The 24,054-nt window shown below is 44.0% G+C and overlaps 1 protein-coding gene across 2 annotated transcripts in view; it reads left to right on the forward strand.

Annotated features, from left to right (window-relative positions):
• The first annotated feature begins 712 nt into the window (after positions 1-712).
• Ppa2 (inorganic pyrophosphatase 2) overlaps positions 713-24,054 on the forward strand; it is a 64,615-nt gene continuing 41,273 nt past the window's right edge. Inside the window, exons 1-5 of one of the 2 annotated variants that reach the window (XM_038311242.2) lie at positions 713-901; positions 11,688-11,752; positions 13,673-13,717; positions 17,641-17,694; positions 21,580-21,699. In XM_038311242.2, the coding sequence (XP_038167170.1) occupies positions 760-901; positions 11,688-11,752; positions 13,673-13,717; positions 17,641-17,694; positions 21,580-21,699 (426 nt within the window). In that variant the 5' untranslated portion in view covers positions 713-759. The remainder of the gene's footprint in view (positions 902-11,687; positions 11,753-13,672; positions 13,718-17,640; positions 17,695-21,579; positions 21,700-24,054) is intronic. The other variant, XM_038311243.2, reaches the window with a different exon arrangement.

Here is a 24,054-nt window from a genome sequence, read left to right on the forward strand (position 1 = left end):
TGAGGACGAGAACCCTGATCACAGATGAGAAGAAGCTGGTAGAGATGTCGAAGATCTTTCCAATGAAGAGTCCCCTAAAACACTGGTCCACAGAACAGGATAATCCCATCTGTGGCCCTGTCTCTTGCTTCTTCTGCTCTACCATAACGCCCACTGGTAGCTGGACCAAAGACCTCGTCATAAAGGCTGCTATTGTAACCAGCTGTGGCCACTAGACTAGATATAAATGCTTGTGACATATATCATTGCTGGGACATTGGAATTACCTCTACTTTGGTTAAATATTAAAGGGCCTTAAGGAGGAAGTGGCATTTGAAGGTATTACAGATTTGGGCTAAGTCTGTGTCAAAGGTCTTCACTAGGAGGCTCCATCATGTGTTATAGTCGTGTGTGTGTGTGTGTGTGTGTGTGTGTGTGTGTGTGTGTGTGTGCGCGCGCGCGCGCGCGTGTCCTCTCGTCTCTGGACAGTCTTTAGCAGCTTCCAGAGCCATGCAACCAATACTTCATTAAAGTAATGAAAGTTTGATCGTAAATATTGACAGTGTATGAATGAGTGCTTATGATGAATTCCTGGGGCAAGGGTCTGAGGGCACTAGGAGGAAGGTGAAGGGGGGCCGTCCCTGGGAATGAGAAGAGGGTGGGATTTGAGGTTAGCCGAGAGGGAGGCAGTGCCGGCTCCGAGCGGCAGGGGGCGCCGTCGTGCGGCCGCGCCGACCCAAGTACCGAGCCGCCACCACAGCCCAGCGCAGTCCGTCCGCCATGCGCGCGCTGCTACCGCTGCTGAGCGTCTGCCGAGGGTGGCGCGTGGGGGCCGCCGCCCGCCCTCCGCGTCGCGTCATGTCCCTGTACCGCACGGAGGAGCGCGGCCATCCCCACTCGGAGGACTACCGCCTGTTCTTCAGTAAGTGGCTCGCCGAGTTCCGCGCCGGCCCGAGGAGCAGCCGCGCCGCCGTGCTGTGCCCGGCGGGGTCCGCAGCCCGCGCCCAGCCCGGGGTGACGGGGGACAGGTGTCGGCACGCAGCGCGGACACGCAGGGCGGCGCGGGGCCAACCGCCCTCTGCAGCGACCGCAGGCGGCCCGCGGCTCCGCGCTCCACCCGCTGACCTCCGCGGCGTGGCGGCCCGCTGTCCTCCCGCGCCGCCCTCTCGGGAGCAGCTAAGCCCATCCCCCTCCGGGCGGACGCAGAACTTTGGGGATCCGGGGCTACACTCCTAAACCCGAGTTTGGCGGACTGAGAGCGCCTGCGTATTTGAAGGGAGGAAGCGGGAGGGGAGTGTGAGCCAGCTACTGCGATTGGCTTGTGGGCAAATGCCGTAGTGAACCCTGTTATTTTGTAGGGTAACTTAAAAAAAATAAAACAATAATAAACTGAGTTTATACCTAAAAGTTTGCTCCCCGAATGCCATCCACAAACAGGAGACTGACTTGGCGTTCTAGCAAAATGGTGGCATGACCTCTTGCCTTTCACATTGAGCAAACATTGAGAGGAAGGTGTCTGGTGCTACCCTGAGCGGGCCACCAAAGTCAGAAAAGCCCCTGGCTACTCCCTTTTTATTTTCACTGTGTAGATTTTTCTTTTTTAAATTCATGCCCCATTGACTTCAGAGCCCTGAGGAGAGCTGTAGTGACCTAAAGTCTTGTGCACACCTGTTGGGAGGTTCCACCCGAAAGGGCTGAAGCTAGAATCTTGGAAGTTCATAGTTTGTGCTCCTACACCCCATCCTGGGCTAATTTCTTAACTTGCTAAGCGCTAAGATTAGTTTTTTTTTTTTTCCTTGTAAAATAGGGCTTCGGAAATTGCTCTGTGCGCAAAGTAGTCACAGGACTTACAGTGTAACTTATAATCATTAATAACTATGCTATGATGTTTATAGTTACCTATCTGGAACTTACAGTGTAACTTATAATCATTAATAACTATGCTATGATGTTTATAGTTACCTATCTGGAACTTAAGTTTGAGGATTGTTTTATGACAAAGGAGCAAAGCTAGCTTAAACTCTTGTCTTTTGTTTTTTTGCTTTGATGAACACATGGGCCTCGTCAACTGGCAAACGCCTGTAGTTGTAATGCATCTGGTAACTAAATAGCTTTCTCAAAGTTAGTTTCTGTGCTACAGATTTTCCATCGTATTTTGCTGAGGCAAGACTGACTAGGTCTTTTTAAAAGAGGGCCTGTGCACACATCGGGAGCCTGGGTAATGTACCAGTCACAAAAACAACAAGAATAAAAACAAACCAAAAACCCAAGGAGAAACCCTTAGTAAGTAGACGCTTTGCTGAATGGATTGTGTCCCCAAAGTTACAATGTAACAGTTCTCCATGCTGTCCATGAAGAAACTGTTATATAATGGCAAATAGCTTCCTAAGCAGAAAAGCCTTTGGGTGTAATATGGTGAAAATGTCCTAGGTTTTCAGTACAGTAACATGTAGTGAATGTGTGCTGTCAGCAACAAACACATTAGTCTTTCCACAACGTCAGAATTGATTGAAGTACAGTAAATTTAGAAGCAACAGGGATTTTGTGGGGTCCCACTTTGCCAAGTAGTCTCAGGTTTCCCTGATTGCTGGCCCAGGCAAACAGGTTCTTTGTGCACAGGTGCGTGCACACGCGTGTGGACACCAGAGGTTTTAAATTGTTCCCTGGGCGCTGTCTGCTGTAGTTTTGGAGACAGCCTCAGTGGTCTGGCGATAGATAGGTGAGGCTGGATGGACGGTGAGCCACAGAGATCTGCCCCTGCCTTCCCAGCACTGCGATGACGAACATGTTCTACCATGCCTGGCTTTCTTACATGGCTTCTGGGGAGTGAACTCAGATCCTTAATGCTCGCACAGCCAGCGTTGGTAGCGCCCCAACTCAAACAGGCTCTTTTATTACGATCTTAGTTACCGTCGACTCCGGAGATCACATCATACACACCATGCAGTACGTACATCTGTATGTGTAGGTTTCAGAATGAGGGCCGAAGTGCTGAAGAGGTTGTAGCTCTTCCCGGAGTCCCAAATGCCTTCCTGAAAACAGGCTGGTGCAGATGACTGGAGCATCCCTGTAGGTGTTTAAGGTGCTGGGACATCGGATAAGCCAGAGGTGTGAATCTCAGAGTTGAGCTGAGCTTCAGCATTAAGTCAAGTTGGCCCTGTGATGTGTGGAAACTGGCGAGAGAGCCAGGTCCAGTCAGAGGAGCAGGCCAGGAGAATTCTGGAGCTCTCTGTCTACTGGTCCTTTGAACCAGCTGATGATTGGATGGCAGGTTGGCCGTCATCATAACCCTTCAGTGTTGGGCATCCTCAAGGACAGGAGATAGAAATAGAACAGGCAGCTTAGTGTAAATGCCCTGGGTTCAGTCTGGACCAGGTGCCAGGAGTGCTGTAGGGAGCTCTGGGTCCTTGTCTCTTCTCCTAGGAGGTGTGTATGAAGGTGTGGTTGAAAGTCCACTGTAGACACTGATCCCTTCTGAGTCTCTAGATTTTTATGATGAATTTCATGGTGAAGATGGGCTATTTCTATTACCTATTCTCTGCCCACCTTCTAAATCATTTTAGAGATTGTTGGGGCAGGGGATGACGTAGTAGTGTTGGAAACCATTGAGGGTGGCTGTGTTGAGACTCAGTAAGGGGAAGCAATTTTGTCCTGGCCAAAAGAATCTACCTGTGGCCCTGGGTGGAGACAAGACAATCTGACGTGCTCCCAAGATTAGAGCATGACATTGCGTTGTCTCCTCCCTCAACAGTTAATTTATCTGGGCCTGCCAATCACCTTGCCAAGAGTGGCCCTCAAGGATACACCTGGTACACCTAAAGCCACGCAAAGGAGGTGGGAGGAATAATTATCCCTTTAATAAGTAATAAGGATAATGTATGTATCCTCCCCAGAAACCCCACCCTAAGCATAGATGCTTGTAGAGCTTCTAACTTGTAGCACAGCTGAGCTTGCCTTCTTTTCTGAGTTGCTTAGAAAACAACTTTCCTTTTTCCAAAGCTTAAACATGACTTTCCTGATTCTCTGGGGCTTCTCAGTCTCTGAAGCTATGCCTGCCCCTTTCACCACGTGACTGCTTACAAACTATGGTATTCTTTCTTCTTCTTTGCAGTCTTCTTCCAGGTAGCTGCCACAACCTCTGAAGATTTTTCTATTTCTAATAAAATTGCAGTCACCGTTCCTTTCAAATCTGTTTCTAAATTCTTTTATTAATAAGACAAGGAACCCCAAAGAGGAAACCCTAATTTGCCCAGTAATAGGTGGTTCCCAGTGTGGGGTTCTCCCCACAGTTTCTGGGACCATGCTTTTCTGTATGGCATCCAGGTGAGGATGCTATAAATTTTTATTCATTTGTTTTGTTTGATAAGTTCTTGGGCCTGGCTTTCCTGATAGGATTTTATTGTATTTGTGAATATTGAGGGAGAGTGTGTGTCTGTGTGTGTGTGTGTGTATGCACACAGGTGCCAGCTACATGGGAGAGTTGGTTCTCACCCTCCAACACGTGGGTCCTGGAGATCAAATGCAGGTCATTGGGTTTGGCAGCAAGTGTTGTGTCGCCAGTGCTTGATAAGATTTTAATATGCCACTTGCTCATTTGGTCCCAATTTACTTGGATAATTTGATAGAATATCACTCTGTGGAATTTTTGGGGATGATCTATTTCTGTATATCATTGTTTATTTATTTATTTGTTTGTTTGTTTGTCTATGCTGGTAGTACTGTCCATGGAGTGTTGCTTACATATCCTTCACCTATAGTATGCATTTGTTCATTCATTTATTCATTCTTTCATTTATTTGTTTGTTTGTTTGTTTGTCTCTGCTGGTGGTGCTGTCCAGGGAGTGTTGTTTATATGTTCGCCAAGGTGCAGAGTGAGTCCTCCTGCCTCTGCATTTGTGCTCAAAAATGGATTCAAATTCTGCTTGTAAAATGAGGTTTCTCAGGGTGCAGCACCGCTGAAAAAATACTGTTACAATGAGATAGAATAAGATATCCCTAGACCTGGGCACACTCTAGTCCAGCTGCTGTTACAGTGAGATAGCCCCTAGAGCTGGGCACACTCTAGTCCAGCTGCTGTTACAGTGAGATAGCCCCTAGAGCTGGGCACACTCCCGTCTCAGCAGAGTAATAGGACAACAAAAGCTGTGCTGAGCAGTGGAGTGGGCGTGGCACGGGGATGTAGTCGCATAGCCTGCTTTCACAGTAAGTGTGAAGATTGTGAAAACAGAGCAGAGCTCTTCAGGTCCCTGGTGTCTACAGCACAGCTGGCCCAAGCACTGGGTTTGGAATGAGTTGGCCTGGGTCTTGATCTTGGCCCTCCTGTTGTGTGCTGCTGGGCAGGTGGTGGCAGTGTTTCTTCTGGGACCCTTCTGCCTCGAGCTGACCCTGTCGTGATCCTCGGTGTCCTTTAGGCATTATCGTTCCTTCGAGGCTCTGAATGCATTAGTAATAGCAGTTCAAGTAAAGTTCTCTGGCTGGTTATCTCTGCGGCTAGACTGTATTTTTTTTTTTTTTTCATCAAATGTACTTAAGATTATTTTGGAACTTGGATGCCATAAGTAATATTTATTTTTATTCAGTTAATAGGGTAGAACAGAAGAAGGAAAAACAAAAGGTTTTACTGAAATAAATGACAAGAATCCGAATAAAAGCTGGTGCTATATAGGCTAGGGTTCCAACGGCGTGACTCTTACTGGAAAACTTGAATTTAACAGTTCCCTAACCTACCACCAGATGGCACCCGTGGCCCAGGACTGTTTTCTACTTCCTGCAAGGGCCGGATGAAATGATGGGAATCTACTTGAGGGTGAGCTGAGGACAGGGACATGAGGAACATGTCGCTTTTGATCCAGATTGTCACAATAGTTGATGGAGAGTTTGAAGGGATGGGTCACACAAGATGGGGATGCTAGCTCCTGGTTACATTTGATACTACAGTACTCCATTGTAATATCAAGACAGGATGGTCCCAGCCTGGACTCAGGCAGTACAGGGTGCAGATGAGCAGTTCAAGGGAGTTAGTTATGTCTGAAAATTGTCCCTCGGCGTTGTTACAGCGGAAACACTGCCCGCATTTGACACATAGCCATAGGACAGTTTTGGACTTCGGTGGGTTTTCTTTGCCCCCATCATAATTAATGAGGTAATTGATTGATGAAATGCCTTTTAAGAACTGGTGCTGAACTTTGTAGAAGTAGACACGAAACTGATGATAGTGGGCAAGCACATCTCGGACAGCCGGCTCCTCCCTGCCTTGTGGCCTTGCTAGTGACTTAGTGAACATTTGTCACTTCGTTTCTGAACGTCACTTAACCCATTACTTCCCCGTCTTCGTCTTCTTTCATAGCCCAAGTATTTGACCATCCCTCCAGTTATATTTTTTTTAAATAAGTTGAGAAATAGTGGGTTTTCCTATGTTTTTTTTTTTCACACACCGTTAGCTCTTCCCTCTGGAGCCCCTCCCTCCTTCATCCCCTCGACCCCCAGTATTCCACCTCACTGCATTCATGTATTTACCTGTAATCTATCATCCTACCAGAACATGCCTCCCCGCAAAGGCCACATTGAACACAGAGGTTAGAAGCCAGAATCCCCACTTGAGAGGGAAAATGCAGAGTTTGTGGTATTGGCCCTGACCTCACTAAGTGTAAAGTTTTTCCAGTCTCATTCATTTACATGCAAATTTCATTTTTTATATTTTAGATAATTCACAACTAAGTAATATTCCATTGTGTATATGCACCATGTTTTTTTTTTTTTTTAACCCATTCATCTGGTGATAGACAACTCGTTTGATTCCATTTCCTAGTGGTCTTATTTTTTGTGTTGCTGAAACTGTCTTCAGCACGTGTGTCCCCCCCCCCCCCCCCCCCCCCCGTGCCTGTGAGTTGAAGTTCACCCCCGACTTTTTCCTGCAGCAGTTCAGGTCTGAATGCCGAGGTCCTAGTCCCGTTTTGTGCATGATGAGAGATACGGATCTAGTTTCATCTTTCTGTATGTTAAATCCAGTTCTCCTAGCATCATTAGTTGAAGATCTTGCATTTGCTCAATGTGTATAGTTGGCATCTTTGTCAAAAATCAGGTAAATATAGTTGTGTGTACTTATATCTGAGTCCTTGATTCTATTCCCTTGATCCGTTTGTCTGTTTTGAGTCAGTGCCATGCTGCTCTTAATTCAAAATTTTTAAGAGCTAATAAATAATTTTAGCAAAGTGGTTAGATACAAAATTAACACACAAAAATAAGTAGCCTTCTTAGTTACCAATAACAAACATACCAAAAAAGAAAAACAATTAGAGAAACAATTCTATTTGCAGTAGACACACACACACACACACACACATACACACACATGTGCGCCTGCACACACACACACACACACACACACACACACACACACCTGGAAATTAACCTAACCACGGAGACAAAAGGCCTCTGTAGTCAAAATTTTAGGACACTGAAGAAGGAAATTGAGCCACAAGAAGATGGAAAGAGAGCCTATGCTCAAGGATTGGCAGAAAAAGAAACCGTGAAAATAACCACCCTACCAAAAGCAAACTACATTCAGTGTCATTCCAGTCAGTATTCCAATGTTATTCTACACCCGACTTACAAAAAAAAAAAAATCCAAAGATTTATGGGGAGACACAACAAAGACCCTGACTTATCGAAGCGATACTGAAGGAAACAGTATTGTGAGTGGGAGGCGCCACACCTGACGTCACACTGTCCTGCAGAGTGATGAGGGGCACGTTCTTTCTGTTCCATTCCATGGGGAAATAGAGCAATAAGACTGAATATTTGGAAACCTGGAGCTTTCCGATTGTCGTGGGTGTAGCCTTGCAGTCTCACGGTCACCGTGGATACCGAGTCAGCTGCTTACACAGGATTTACAAGCGTAGCCCCGCCTGTCTGCTCACTTTGGTACTGCGGGTGGTTTTTGTTGGTGGTGGTATCTTGAAGTTACTTATTTTAGATTTTAAGGTTTTCTTAAAGAACAGGGGAAAACCCATACTTCCGTAATTTGGACTCTTGTTGGCATGTGGTAGAAGGCGATTCACTTGAGGAAACAGCGTTGGACGTAATTCAAGTTACTTTTATTTATTCTAGGATCGAGTCATACAGATGTTCGTTAATGTGATTGCTTTCTCATTTTCTTTCTTTTTTTCATAAATAACGACGGAAATTATTGTACGTTTCTTATCACATCGTGTGAGTAGTGGGTGGGTACATGTTTGAGCTTGGGAAAGCGTCCTACAAATGAGTTCCTGTAAACTTGAATCAGTACATTTAAATAATAGCTTCTAGGTAAACATTTAAAAATTATATTTATTTGACGTTAAGTCTTTAGAACCTTAAGACAGTTCAGTTTTTCTGAGTGCAGAGCTGTAAAATAGAAATCGTGCGATTTATATGAAGAAGAGGGTATATTTTCATTGAAACTCACCTTTCAAGTTCTTTAATCTTATTAAAAGTAGTGCAAAACTCATTTTTGTTTTATTAGTTATTAAGCTTCCAGTGAGAATCTCTGTAAATGGGTCAGTGATATTGTGTATGTTGGTGTTTGGTATGAATATAGCTATTTGGTGTATAAATGTTATAATATAGCATAATGTTATGATATATAATTATAAGGCATGAATAATATATTACATAATTCTATAACATGTTATAGAACATTGTGGTATATAATATATGCTATCATAATGTTATCACTATTAGGTAAGGGTCCCACAGTCTATTTGGTTTTCTCAATTGCAAGTACATGTTCAGCAACGGAGACAGCAAAACTGTAGAAACTTCCAGAATGATAAGATGAACAGTAGTTCTAGAGCCTTCGGAGGGGAAGTTGTGAGGCTGGAGGGCCTGGCACAATGATGAGCCCAATGGGATTCGTTTGTTTTGTCTAGGGCTGCAGCCTGCCCTACACCAAGATTAAATGTGGTGGCTGCGGCCATTGATCTTGTCGGCTTCCTGATAAACACCATATTAACGTCATAGCAAGAAAGAGCAGCCAGTAGACAGCAGAGAAGCCTCCAGAGCTCTAGAGTGCACAGCGTTGTTTTTTCCAGAGAAGTGTGTCTGTGATGAAGTAGCTTAAGTGAGTATGTCAGGGTTTGGAGTTGGGAGGATGCTAAGCTGTTTCATAGAGCTTTGGGCATTGTGGGCACACTGAGATAGGTGGGGTGGGGGGAGAGAGAATGTGACTCTCAAAACTGGTAACAGGTATTTTGATAACTTCCTTTATATTGTCCTTTGTGTGACCCTTCTCTTATTTCTGAACTGACCTTTAAAAGCCTCAGGAGTTAATGCTTAGCCCATGTCTCTACATTGTCTCCCCAGGAGTTGGTAAAGGACCAGAGGGAGCTATTTTAGGCCACGTAAACTATCCATCTCTGTCATAACTGCTCAGCGCTGTGTTTTGGCACGCAGCCATTGGCAGCCAGAGTCAACTGACTATGCTATGGCTTTGGACGAACCTACTATGTGCCTCAGCGTTGGGGTCATCTGTAAGTCCTAGGCTTGCGCCATTAGTCTCATGGCCAGCTTTGCACCCTGTATTTCTCCTTTACTACGAAGCATATTACATTCGCCACACATGAAATCTTGGTCACTTGCCTATGCTTAACATGTTTATCTGTTTTGATCAAGTAAATGGAATTAGCATATTCATTGCCTCAAATATTTTTTTTTTTTGCTTGCAGCAAGAACATTGGGAACCTCTTGTGTAGCTGTCGGGAAGTATGTGCTCCATTTTCTTGGCTGTGGCTCTAGTGCTTTGTGGTGCCTGGTGTAACTGCAGTGATGTGTCTTTAGCTCCTCCCTCCGCTCCCCTTCCCCTATAACCTACTTGTTCCTTCTCTTACCTTTGTCCCACGTCTGGGGCAATCACATCCTATCCACTTGGGACATATTCAGCTCAACTTTTGAAATGCACCTAGAATAATTTTTTTTTCCTGATCACCTCCATGCTTGCCACATCACCATGTCACCATCCACTGCAGCTGGTCGGTTGCAGAAGCCTTCTGATTCCTTCCCTTTGGCCTGCTTTATGTACCAAAAGATACATTGTCCCTTTTAAAAAGCTCAGTTCAAGCAAAGTGTTCTTGCTATTTTACTCAAAAGAAATTGAAAATCTAAGCTAGGATGCACGGTTCTTTATGATCAGATGTGGAAATTAGTGACCACAGCTATTGCCCCTCACTTCACTGCCAACTGTCCTTTTGCCTTCGATTGTTGCCTCCCTGCCTGCCTGACTTCATTGGTGTTTTTCATCATCTCATGTGATGTTCTCCTCGGCACCTTCCTCTTCCTGGAGGAAGAAGACCCTCTTCCTTGCTTCCTTTAAGTTGCTGCTGGCACACTGCTTGTGTGAGAGACACCTCCTGGCTGTCCAAAGTCACCAGCATCCTCTCTTTCCTTGCCCTGATGTGCTTTCTAGTGCTTACCCTTCCTGCTATAGCTTATACATATTCATCACGTCTGTCTCCCACTAGAATATAATGTGCACAAGACCAGGAAATTAGAGTATGCATTCCTGGCACATAGAATGGTGTTTGGAAAAGCACATGTGTTCCATGAATAATTACCAAATGGATTAATGTAAGGAGACTCGTAAACAGGAAAAGCAGAAATCAGAAACATGAGAATTTGACTATTTTAACATTAAGGGGTGGTGGGGAGATGACTCATTGGTTAGAAACACTTGTTGCTCTTGCAGAGGACCCAGGTTTATTTCTTAGCACTCGTTTGGTAGCTCACAAGTATCCATAACTCCAGTTCAGGGGATCCGACGGGCTCTGCAGGCACCAAGAACACACATGGTATACATATAGACTGCACGGAAAACTGCAGCGTCAGAAAAGTAAAAACAGCACAACCCCAAGCAAACACTGATGAGTGTTCTCTTTCCCGTCCCGCTCCTCCCCAGCTCTGCCCACATCGTGTCACATGTCTTGCTGCAGGTACCTTGGTGCCTGGGAGGGAAAGGAAATCAAGCGCTTGGAAAGGGGGAAAAGTGGAACGGTAACGAGTTTTTTATTTGATAACTGCTGAACGCCAGATGCTAGAAAGTATAACAAAACAGACAAAACCAAGAGGCAACGAAAACCCTTTCCCTCGGAATTTAGCCTGGTGCAGAGTGCTCCTGGCCTGGAGGGTAGAAGAGGGAGCCGCAGTTTAATACGATAGCATCATTGCTAAGCTGTACACCTCTGCTTTTAGTGAGCTGAACGCAGAACTTAGCTACGTGTTGTTCAGTCAGCTGTTTTGTGATCATTTTATTCATCGTTATTTTGGCCTTTCGATCCAGCATCTTGCCAGCTCTGGCTGGACCTTTCTTCCTATGGGTTGTGGGTGGAAACTGTGGATTATACTGTTAGTTTTCTCCTACGGAAATGATTATCCGTCTAGGCTAATTCACTTAATAATGAGTCTCATTTCAGAAGTCAGATTTCTCCTGCTTGCAGTGTTAGGTCTACCTTAGATATTTTCTACTCTGGATATTTGAAGCCAAGCACAATGTTGAATTAAATGATTTCAGCAACCGAGTGTGGGTAATTGGCATTTATTTTTTTCTCTTCAGGCCAGACCAAGTTTTGAAAGTTGGATTAAAATTTTAAGGTGTAAAGTTAGCATTGCTAAAAGCATACAAGTTCCACAGTAGATCAGGTGTGCACGGCTGTAATTCTGTTGCTTTTCCCTTGCAGAGAATGTAGCTGGTCACTACATTTCCCCTTTCCATGACATTCCTCTGAAGGTGGATTCTCCTAAGGTATCACTTTTACTTGTTTGAGGGGGGGGGTTGGGAAACTTCTTGTACATGACAAGATGAAAATGATGCTCCACTTTTGGCCTGAAAATTCCTGTGGAGAAATGTCCTGAAAATAGAGATGTGCTGGGTGGGCAGGAAGAGAAACCAAGGAGCTGGAACAGGGCTGTGAGCTTCTTGTGTGAGTTAAACTTTGTGAGGAGCTAGGGAAAGGGGGCTATTTGCGGTCTCTGAAGTTTAGACTTTGGTGGAACCGAAGATTCAAGAGTAGTGATGTGGGAAATTAACCTGCTTATTTTGAATCATAAAACAGTTAATGTTTGCGGGTGACTTCTGTGTGCTAGCCGCTATGTGAGCGTTTTATTTTCTTTAACTCATACTTAGTTGCCAGAAGCTGTCCAAGGGCCGGGAGGCAGCAGGCACTGCATTGGTTTACACAGCAGCGCACTGCTGGCAGGTGCCAGAGCCAAGTCTGAATCTGGCCTTCCTGACCACAGAGGTCCTACCCGTTACCACTCCATGAGACAGAACTGTAAATCTAGAAAAACCTCGTGTTTCATGAGCTTTTCTCTGGAAAACCACTTGACCGTCGGAAGGATGTTGGTGAAGTGGGGCAGTGAGAACCACTGCTGAAGGGGGGGTGAGGGGCCTGAAGTTGGGGTGCCTCTAGGCAAGCACTCAGTGTTTGCCATGTGTTACTGTAATTCTGATGGCGCCTACCGTTACTAACTTCCTTCTTGCCGAAGTCCCTTGGTCTCAAATGTCGACTGTTGTGAGATGGGCTTAAGGTTAGATCTAGTGTTCAGCCTCTTGCTTCAGTGCACATCAGAAGTTCAAGGAGTTGTGAACTATCAAATCCCTCTTGCCTTCCCAACACCTTACTTTTGACCAAAGGTGTGCTTGCGTTTGTTCATCCATTCGATAAATATAAGCCTTGCATGCTTATTCTCTGCCCCATGCTGTTTGTGGCCCTGGGTGTGCAATGGTGAAGAAGTCAGATGTAGGTCCCACTCAGTGGGAGGACACAGGCAGCCACAGGATGAGTCAGTCAGATAGTGTTTAATATTGTGAAGGAGAATGTAGGAAGAGGAATGGCCGGATGTGTAGTGTCTCATCCGGGGTTCACTACTCATAACAACATCACACATCTGTGGCTGTGATGTTCTGCCTCTGGGATTTGAGGATGAGGCAGGACATAGTATAAGGCAAAAGGCCAGTGAGTTCCAGAGGGGCAAAGATGGAGACAGACAGGTTTCCCTACTTTGGAGCCAATCATGGTTAGGCTATTTGCATCTCGTATCTGGGGATGTAGAGTTTTCAGAACAAGAACAATGTTTCAGGACAGCATGACTTGGAATCATAATTGTCTCTTTATTTTGTTTCTTCCTTAGCAGTCATCTTGGTGTGTGTTGCATACACCCAGTGAACGTTTGTTACCGGCATAGTCTTTTTTCCCACCACGCAGTCTGGCTTAACTCGGAAATGCTTAGTGGGGGCCTAGTAATCACACCTTGATAGAATTCACAGGCAGGAGGTACAACCAAGCACTTTCACAGCTTGTTAGTCAAGCTCCCGGGAGTTTCATTCCGATAATGAAATGACTGTTGGAGGTGCAGTCACTGGAACCCGGCAGGCTCTCCCTACACATTCGGCAGGGTCTGTGCTTGCATCAGGCAGACTTGGGAAGCGCCGTGAAAGAGCTCCGGATTTTTGGATAAGTTATTCTTAAAACACTTTGGTCCTGTTCGTTCGAGGCTGGGCGTGCTGAGGGACAGGGTTACTGGCAGGTTGTCTGCTCAGTCTGATTTCTGGACAGCAGCAAGTAGGACTTGTAGGCCGTACGCAGGTTTCTGTTGCTGGGCTCTGCACCCTGCGTTCTTTTATGAGATGTTCCAATCATAATTACCATCTTTGCTCTTACAGGAAAATGGCATTCCCAGAAAGAAAGCACGAAATGATGAATATAAGGTATCTTTTGAAGTTTTCATTGCCAGAATAATTTTTAAAATTTTATTTTATGTATGTGTGCGTGCTTGTGTCTGCATGTGCACATGCATGCAGGTGGGTACGCGCAGGGGCCAGAGAGGATGCCAGATCCCGTTCAGCTGGCACTTCAGGTGGCTGTGAGCCATCTGGCTTGGGTGCTCGGAACCCCACTTGGGTCCTCTGGGACAGCAGCAAGACTTTTAACTGCAGAACCATTTTTTCCAGTCTCTTGAGTCACTTTCAAACCGTCTGTTAATGACCTTGGTGATAGTTTGTGTTTCTAAACTGCTTCTAATTCTCCCCCTGCAAGACTTTCATGTAGATCCTGCTGTTTTTCTTCTAGCCTCTCTTTAAGGCATCTGGGGCAATATCATCATTTAACCCTTTTTATTGTGTTAAACTATTCATAACATAAAATTTACCTTTTTATCCTTTCCTAACATGTATGTAAGTGTGCTCTTTCCCACTAAGCCATCTTTCCTGCCCCAGTTTGTTTGCTTTTTAGATCAAAACAGAGGCTGTAGCTTCAGAGGCGGTTTTAGAATTAGGGCACAGCAGCTGCAGAAGGACAAGTTCCAGCAGCTGTGTTTTACCACTTAGGACCAAAGCATTTGATTGGCTCTTTGCCCATCTCCTGCTCCAGGTGACGGTTTCCCTGCTCCCCTTCGCCCCTGTGGTCTCACTCCAATAGCTGAGATCATTGTCCCCAGCCTTTGAGTCCACTTTCATGCGTAGCTACGAAGGCTGGTAAATTCCTGTAGCGATGGCCTGCCGTCCAGTTTGTTTAGCTAAAACAGCTGTCAGATGAACTGTCCACACTGGAACCCCTTGTAGTGCTCCTCCTTGGGAATTTAGATTCTGGATCCTTCTCTGTCTCTACTGATCAGAGTCTCTGCTCGATGGGGTTTGGTCAGTCTGTGTCTTAGCAAGCACAGTTCCAGTGTGACGAAGAACCCCTGCTCTTCATGGGAGGCAGCATGCAGGCACGCACGGCTTTGTAGTTCCCAGAGACATGGTATTTTAGTCTGAAAAAACCCCTTTTCAATGGGGAAAGATATATTCCAAGTTCTGAATGTCACCTTAAAATTTAATGCTTATAATTATATGTTGGGGACTGATTTATATTTATCTATTATCTTATCCCCCTAAGGGGAAAAATAAAAAGAAAAGGACTAAAAGAGGGATTAGACTTTCCTGCCACTTTTCTGATTTGAAATATATATCTTTGATTTTCTGATAAATGCTGGTAGGCAATTGTTGCGTTATTACTAAACGTAATCTTAGGAAAATAAGACTGGTACTGGCTTTGGTCAACTCCAGCTAGAGCACACTGCAGCGGGAGAGAAGAAGGGCGAGGGAGCGTGAGCCCCTGGTCATCAAGTCCAAACGGTGACTGTGCACGTGGCTTGCAAGCTAAGGTTTCATGCCGGTCCCTCATCTTTTGCTCTTTGGGCCCGGTTCTGATCTGTGCCAGAGGCTTTGGCCGTGTCGCTGTGCAGCGTTAACTAGTGTGGTCCCCTCTGTCATCACCTTGTATTCGTCCGTCCGCGTTTGTGCTCTTACAGCCAGGCTTTCAAAGATGAATGACTTGTGTGAACATCAGCCATATGCTTAGGCTTTGCTCTTCCACGCCTTCTCAGACTTGTTTAAACAGGTACGGGGTCTCTCACGAAGGAGCACAGGGGATGATGCAGCAGCAGAGCTGTGGGGGTCGTCCTGCAGGTGTGAGGTGTCCTGCTCAGCTTTGTTTACCTCACACTTACCTTTCACAAAACCCTTGCCTTCTCTAGAAAATAAAAAAGCCATGGCTTCTGAGTGGCATTCTTTGAGTTAGTAGTACTGGTGTTTGTTTCGCCAAGAAATTCCCAGAATGTGGGCAAGCAATGCTCTACGCCCGCTAGGACTTTATATTAAAATTACTCAGAGAACTTTTAAAAGTTAGCAATTCCCTGGCTTCACCCCAGACCAGTCGAATTGAAAAGGTGGGCAGTGGGGCCCTAAGGAGTCTTTCATGGTTTTGTTTTTGTGGGTTTGTTTGTTAAAGCTCAGCTAGTGATTTTTATATGTGTGTGGGGAGGTATATTAAACTTTTACTTTCCTAATACTCTGTAGTACAAGACTATCTTTTTGTTTGTATCCATTGTAGCTGGATACTTTAAAAAAAAACACACACTCAAAATGAGTGAGGACATGTATAATTCAAGCTCTAATTATTTTTACCCTTTTGTTAATTTTTGAGAGTATAGTTAACATTTCTTCTTCCCTTTTTCTTCCTCCAAACCCTCCGTTACTCCTATTCCACACTCCACTTCAAAGTTATAGCTTCTTCTTTCATTGATTGCTGTTGTATACATCTGTGTATATGTATATCCATGCATAATTCTAAATATAACCTGTTCAGTCCATCTAATATTACGTGTGTGTTTGTGTTCAGGGCTGACCATTTGACATTGGACAACCAATTGGTGTGCTCTTCCCTGGGGCGTGACACCTGTCCTGTGCCCAGCTTTTCTTGTTTGCCTGTAGTTCTTTATGTAGGGTTGAGGCCTTGTGGCACCCCACCTTCCCCCCGCCCCACAGACCTCTTTGCTATATCCATTGGTGTAGCTCCTGTTCAGCTCACATTTGGGTGGTTATGTTGGTGAAACTTTATATGTGCGTAGCTTCAAACGTTACTAGGGGACAACATCACACAGCAAGCTCCCCGATTCTCTGCTGCTTCCAGTCTTCCTCTTCGCTCATCTGTGGTTGTCCCCAAGCCTTCTGTGTGGGATGTGGGAGTATCTTGTGGGTGGACACATTTACAATACCCATGTTTTTTATTATTAGATTCAGTAGATCTACAAAGTATTGTTAGTTAACTACACCTGTTTCTAAATGATGGGCTAAGAGTTGCAGGCTGGTCTGGGACCTGGGCCATGCTTTGTCTAGTGGTGTTTTAAACCATTGTTTCTCCAGGAGCTGTGATTCATTATTGATGTAAACATAGTATCCTTACCTTTTTGTAAGCCACCTTTAAACAGTAAGACTTTCTCTTTGGGAGGAAGGCTGTGGGAATTGTATTACCTACCGCTGACCTAGTTAAGCAGTCTACAAAGCATAGAAGTGAAAAAAGAAGCCTTTTTAAAGTTAAGGAATCTGAAATCACTAGCCTCGTTTTAGAAAGGCATGTCTAACTCCTTGTATACTTTCTGACTGCCTATAGTGATATCTTTGATTTTTATGTTATGATCATAGCATGGATACAAATATTCTTTTAATCATTTTCAACATTTTGACTGCTTAACTTTCTGTATGCATTCCTGTAAATCATATAACAATATTTTGACCACATTGCCATGAGTAGAGCAGAAGAGGTGTGTTGTACTATTTTAGCTGTACAATAACTATCAAAACTCATTTTCTTCTGGGTATGGTGGTGCATGCTGTTAATCCTCATACTTCAGTGACAGAGGCGGGTAGATCCCTTCTATTTAAGGCCAGCCTGGATATCAAGTTCAGGCTAGCCAGAGTTACACGGTAAGTCTCGGCCTCAAAAGAAATAAATGAGAGAGAGCTTGTCTCCTGACTCCCAGTGTCGTCAACCGCTGTGAAAAGTGCTTCCAGATGTTCAGTGCCCTTCTGTGCTGTGCAGCAGTGGCCAGATGCGTGGCACCTCTGAGGGTTAGGTGGCCTCTCTAACAGTAAGAAGGGGTTTATAGCATGGGTAGATGGGTGGATATAGAAGGCAGGCCCTAAGCATTTTATCTGTGGGATGGAAGTTTGTGCTAGTCTTTCATTAGACTAGATGTCTAGTGCTGATTTTCATTAACATACAAGCATGCAGTCCCCCAGTGCCACGTGAAAAGAAAATAAAATGTAAATAAATATAATAAATATGTTAATATTCCTTTTTTTCCCAACAGAATTTGTTTAATATGGTTGTGGAAATACCTCGGTGGACAAATGCCAAAATGGAGGTACAGATATATTCTATTAGCGCAAAATTGAAATGCTAACTTAATTATATGAAAGCATCTTTTCAAGCTACATGGTGTATTTGGAGGAGGGTTGAAAGACTTCTCTTTGTAGGAGATAATTTAAAATATTCTTGTGAACTCAGACAGACCTTAATTTTAAGAAGAAAATGGTTTGAACTGCGGATTCACTTTAAAGAGTGTTTCCCTGTTTTTTAGGCACGGATTCATGTAATTTTCTTTGCCCTTCCTTGACATGATGGCGAACACTTTCAAGTCTCACTCAGACTCCGCTCTGCTTTTAGTTCACAGACACAAAGGAAACACTTTGTCTGGTGCTGGTGGCAATTTCGGTTTCTAGGGACTTAGTCCTTCAGAGTTTTATGTTGCCTGGGAACAGTGCCTTCTCCCGAGTTTGTGGATCTTATCTGAGAGCACCTACTTCTGCCCTTGTTAAGTCTTTTTAAAAAACTTTATTTTAATCATTTCCACGGAAGACAAAGCTGTCGAGAATCCCTCTTCTTGTCCGTGCTCGCTGTCTTCTCCCATCGGATGGGTTCTTTACAGTTTGGAGTGCATTCTCAAGTGGGTGCTTGGTTTCTTTATTTCATTGTTTAGTTTGTTTATTTTGTATCAGATTGGTTTTTGTCCTTTTTCAATACTAATGTGAATATATGTTTGATAGAAAATTGCTGTAAAATGGAGTCACTTGACAAAGATCTGAGCTTGATTTCTAAAAAAAAAAAAATTACCATAAATGGGCAATATATATTTGTAGAGTACAAAGTGATTTAAGAATATAACATAAAAAATTAAGTCAAGTGAACATACAATCGGAAGTCTCTGGTGAGGTCATATGAAAGCTCTACTTCCTTCGCAGTTCTTAAATGTATAATACACTGGTAAGTGTGTTCTCCGCCTTGCACAGCAGCTCTCAAAACGAAACACAACAAACTATTGTCTAAAACTTGTATACTCTTTGATCCTCATCATTATTTTGTTCTGTTTTTAAAATTTATTTTAATTCTATTTAATTATTAACTATAACATAAAAACATAAACATGATGCCATGTTATGCTTAAATAGATAGATATATGTTTGAATCATGTTAAACTTAATCTGTATGTAAAAAATGCATCATTTCCACAGTGGCCACTGTCCAGGTCCCTTCTACCTCAAACACACGGTGTTGTTGGCAGTTGTCCCCACTCTCTCCTCTACCCACAGGCCAAGCTTCTCCATCCTTTCTCGCCTCCTGCTCTCTTGCGCCTTTGGTAGCCACTGTTTCGCTCTCCAGCTCTCAGAGGTCAACTGCAGAGCCTGTTTTTTTTGCCCATTCATCAGTGGGTGGGCCCTGTGTCCATCCCTTGGCTGTTGTGAACAGCGAGGTGCCGAGTTAGCCCACTGACGTCCTCTCCTATGGCTGTGTATTTGGATGCTTGCTCGGTCAGTTCTGTTTCCAGTTTCCCAGACAACTTTCATGTCGTTTTCCAAGATGGCTGTACTAATTTCTGTTCCCTCAGCAGTGTGCCAGACTATACTCCCTCAACAGTATACAAAGCTTTCCTCTGTCAACAGTTACAAGGCTTTCCTTCTCCATTTCTCCACTAGCATTTAGTACCTGTAGTCTTTTGGGTAAATAGTCTTTCTTACTAGAGTGCGGTGAACCCCCCACTGTGGTATTCTGTTGTTGTTATCGCGCATTCATGTGTGTGTAAATGGTTAGGCAACCAAGGGAGTTGGTTCTTTCCCTCCACGGTGTGATGTACCTGGTACCCAAGCTTAGGCTTCAGCATCACAGGCCTTCGCTGTCTGACCCATCTTGCTGACCTCCTCATTGTTTTCTGTACTAGAATATTCCTGATAGTTACGCTGACTGTGTTTCTTTTTCTTATTTTCATTGATCGTTTGTGTATCTTCTTGATAAATAAGTCTACTGCCCAATTAATTGTAGTTTTTGTTTTTCTGTTTCGCTATTATATTTAGTTTCTTATATATTTTGACTTTTAAACCCTTGTCAGATACACGATTTGAAACACATTTTCTCCCATGATGTATATCGTGTCTTTATTTTGTTGTATCCCTTGCTCTGCAGAAGCCATTTAATGTGATATAATCCCATTTGTCTCCTTTTGCTTTTATTGCCTGTGGTTTTGTAGTCAGATCCCAGAGTTGTCCAGTTTGTTTTTTTCTCCTGTTTTCTGGTAGCCATTTTGCAGCTTCCGCCTTATATTTCAGGAGTCCATTTTCCTGTGGCTTCCCACACATGCTTGTGCTGTTTGCCCAGAACAGTTTCTTAAGGAGAGTGCTCTTTTCCTGTCGCCTGTGACTGGCCCCTCTGCTGAAAATCGCTTGGACTTGATCTCTCCTGTCTCTGTGTCCGAGCTTGGCTTTTGCAAATTCCATCTCACTGTATTACTGTGGCTTTCTAGTGTGGTTGGGAATCAACAGTGTGCTGCTTTTTCTTTTTGTTCATATTTGCCATAGCTGTTTATGATTTGTGTGTATGTGTGTGTGTTTCCATGGAAACCTCAAGGTTTCCTCTTCCTATTTCTGTTCTTTTTAAATGGCTTTGGGCCTTCACTGTGGATGGCAGTGACCCTGAATCATGCTCCTTCAATCCAGTGCTGGATATCTTTCCCTTTATTTGTGTCTCCTTTGATTTTTTTTCCATCATCAACTTATAGTTTTCAGTAGAAACAAATCTTTTTCTTCCTCCATTAAGTTTATTCCCAAGTGCTCTGAGTTATATTGTTTTGTTGTAAATAGTATAGTCTCTATTTCTGCTTTGAAAAGTTCATTGGTGGTATACAGAAATGCTGTGGGGTTTCTGTGTTAGTTTTATATCCTGCAAATTTACTATATTCATTTAGTAATCTCTCTCTCTCTCTCTTTCTCTCTCTCTCTCTCTCTCTCTGTGTGTGTGTGTGTGTATGTGTGTGTATGTAAAATCTTCAGTGCTTTCTACATACATATTTGTATTATTTATATTGCCATTAAGCACTGACGACTTTGACGACTTTTGTCCTTTTTTTCCTGTTTGGATGCCCTTTTTTGTCCCCCTTGCCTAACTACTCTGGCAATGACCTCCAACATCCTCCAACATTATGCTGAATCAAGTGGCAAGACCACAATCCTTGACTCATGTCATGTCTATCCGAAAAGCTTTCCGTCTTGTTTGCATGCATGCCTGTGAGGGTGTGTACGCACATGCATTCCTGTGTGTGTATCTGTGTCCGTGTCCTTGGGTGTCAGAGTTTAGGAGCTACAGAGGACAGAGAGGGTGTTGGGTGTGCTGCTCTATCATATCCCACGTGTGCCCTGAGGCGGTGTTTCCTTACACTGGGAGTCAGCGAACCCCAGTGGCCTTCCTGTCTCCACTGCACACAGAGCTGGGTTCTCAGTGTTTGCACAGATAACTGGCTTATTGCATGGCTTGGTTTCTGAACTCTGGTTCATAGAATTGGAGAGCAAGCTCCCTTAGCCTGGAGGCCATCTTTCTAGATTTCACCATTTAGGTAAACACCTTTGAGTTAACTATAATGTCATAAAACTGTTGACAGTAAAAGCCCCAAGATTAGCAGCAATGCCAACAAAAATATTAACTTTTACACTCCTGTCTTGCCTTCCATCTTACTGTTCTTGTTGGAAACAATGCAGTGTGCAAATAATTTGAGCCTAAATATGTAATCGGGTATCTTCTTCCCAGACATTTTTCCTTACATGATACTTATTAATTGGTAATAAGAATTGCCTTAATTCACGTTAAAGCCTTTGATCATAAAGTTGGGATGTGAATGTTTGGTCGTACTATGATAGATGTAAAAATCTGTTCATTGTACACAGGGCTAATCGTTGTCCCCCCACCCCCCTTGTGATCTGCCTAGATTGCCACCGAGGAGCCACTGAATCCCATTAAGCAAGATGTAAAGTCTGGAAAGCTACGCTTTGTACCAAATCTCTTCCCTTACAAGGGCTATATATGGAATTACGGGGCCTTCCCTCAGGTAACATTCCTGTTACAATGCTCAACTTCTAAAGAAATCACCTGGTAAATCCTGCGAACTCCCCGGATTTAAATTAGTTCCTAGAACATACCAGTTTCAAGATTTGTGAATTTAAAACCTTTAATGTGGCATTCAATTGTTTCAGTAAACTTTACTTCAAACCATGTATGTAGTCATTACTCAGGTTCTTAGAGCCAGGCATGTAGAAGGTTGACAGTTGACCTTTGAATGCATCTCTTTGTGGGCTTAGCCATTGTCTGAAAACCCTCAGCAAATCTTTATCTCACCAATCCTTTCATGTGCTTTTATATATGTTTCTATATGACAGGATGTGTTTTATTTTTAATAAATCTAACAGGTAAGTTGAATTACATTGCTTACGGAACTCACTGTTGGAAGTCTGGGATTGTGACGGGAAAAACAAGGAGGTCAAGGCCTGTGTGATGGCAGTCCTCGTTCCTGACGCAGAACCATGCCGCCATTCTTGCCACTTTGTCCTTACCTCTCAGTTCCTCACGCTCTTCCTGGTTCTGTAGTGAGTAAAACTCAGTATGTCTGACCCAAAGTCTGGGTTTTGGAGGCCTAGAGAAGCATTTTTTTTCTTTATGATCATAAACCCCGTTCAGTCATCAGCTGTGTGGAAATTTAATATTTGTAATTTTATGTATTAATTTTTAATTATATGAAATTTCACATGAAGGACTGTGTAGGAAGAGGACAGCTGAGAAACACAGACTTCCTGTTGGATAAACCCTCACATGAAAAGAGAGAGGAAAGTTGTTCTTTGGAGAGCCAGTTTCCCTGTGATGTCACCAGACCACCCACTGGGGTGCACTCTTAGTTAAAGCTGGCCCTCTTGAAATGACGGCTAGAACCGAGAGTGTATGCTCACGCTGTCAAGGCAATTGTCTTAACTCCTTAGATGCCTACGTAGATGATTCTGCTGGGCTTAACAGAGAAGGGTTAGAAATAGTTTCGTCGAGTTTAGGGGATTGTGGAGGGGATGATGTGTATGTGTGAAAGGAGGGCCAGAGCAGCCACCAGCCAGAGGCAGAAACAGAGGTGGCCAAGTTGAGCAGTTTGGGAGTCAACTACTCTTCATTTCTTCAGCCACTTCTTAGGGATGACGTGCTAGGACTCACGGGTGTGAAAAGAGGAGAAGTAGGCGTGAGGTAGCCCAGCAGAGTAATGGGTGACTGAGTTGGTGGCCTTGAGAGCTGGGCTGTCACCCCAGCAGTGTGACCTTGACCAGGGTCCTCTGTGTGTCCGCCTCTCTCTTCACCCGTAGCGAACATGGAGCTCTCCTGCCCGTTGCTGTGCTGAGGTGCACGGAACTGGTCCATTAGACAAGCGTTAGCCGGAGCAGTCACTTTATCTTGGTAATCAGTGCTTGGTACAATAGTTTCAACCTTCCTAATGCTTGGGACACTTTAACTTCCTAATGCTTGGGACACCTCGTGCTGTGGTGACCCCCAACCATAAAGTTATTTCTGTTGCTACTTCATATAATTTTGCTACTGCTATGAATCATAATGTAAATATTTTTGGAGATAAGAGGTTTTCAAGGGGGCCCAACTTTCTGGCTGAGAAGCATTGGATTAGAGGTACTGATAACTAAGTCACTGGTTACAATGTAGCACAAATAGTACTATTAACTCGTACTGATTCTATTTATTTTATTAAAAATTAAATTTTAATAAAAAATTAAAAAGATTACAGCCCATACCTGTAATCTCAGCATTTGGGAGGCTAAGGCAAGAGGATTATTGCCAGTTTGAGCCGGCCCAGGTTATATATAGTAAGGCCCCGTCTCAACCTTACACCCCCACCTACCCCCGCTAAAATTAGCAAATGAACCAAAAAGAGATCTGCTAATGAGAAGGGAAGGGGTGTGAGATGATGACGGAAAATGAAAGAACCTTTTGTGGTTTTCTGTGTAAGAACAGGTGCATTTTTGTGCCGCTCTGGGTGTGAGTTTCAGGGTGTTCCTACCTGCCCAGGCTTAGTCTGTGAGGTACAGTTGTTCTCTCTCTCTCTCTCTCTCTCTCGGTGGTGGTTTCGAGACAGGGTTTTTCTCTGTAGGCCAGGCTGTCCTGGAACTTCCTCTGTAGACCAGGCTGGCCTTAAACATAGAGATCTACCAGCCTCTGCCTCTCGACTAAAGGCTGAGACGCAAGGCGTGTTCTTCCTTAATTCAACTGAATTAAGCTGGAGCCGTCTCATAATTTACCGTGTACTGTGCCTTCTACATTACCTAATTTTCACAGTCCAATCAACATCTAAAATGATGTTTTAAAAATAAAGATCTAGCCAGCTCTTAGGAGGCAGATGCAGGGGAATCTGTAAGTTTGAGGC

Source organism: Arvicola amphibius, chromosome 14 (genome assembly GCF_903992535.2).
Source record: "Arvicola amphibius chromosome 14, mArvAmp1.2, whole genome shotgun sequence".
In the NCBI taxonomy this organism is placed as follows: Eukaryota; Metazoa; Chordata; class Mammalia; order Rodentia; family Cricetidae; genus Arvicola; species Arvicola amphibius.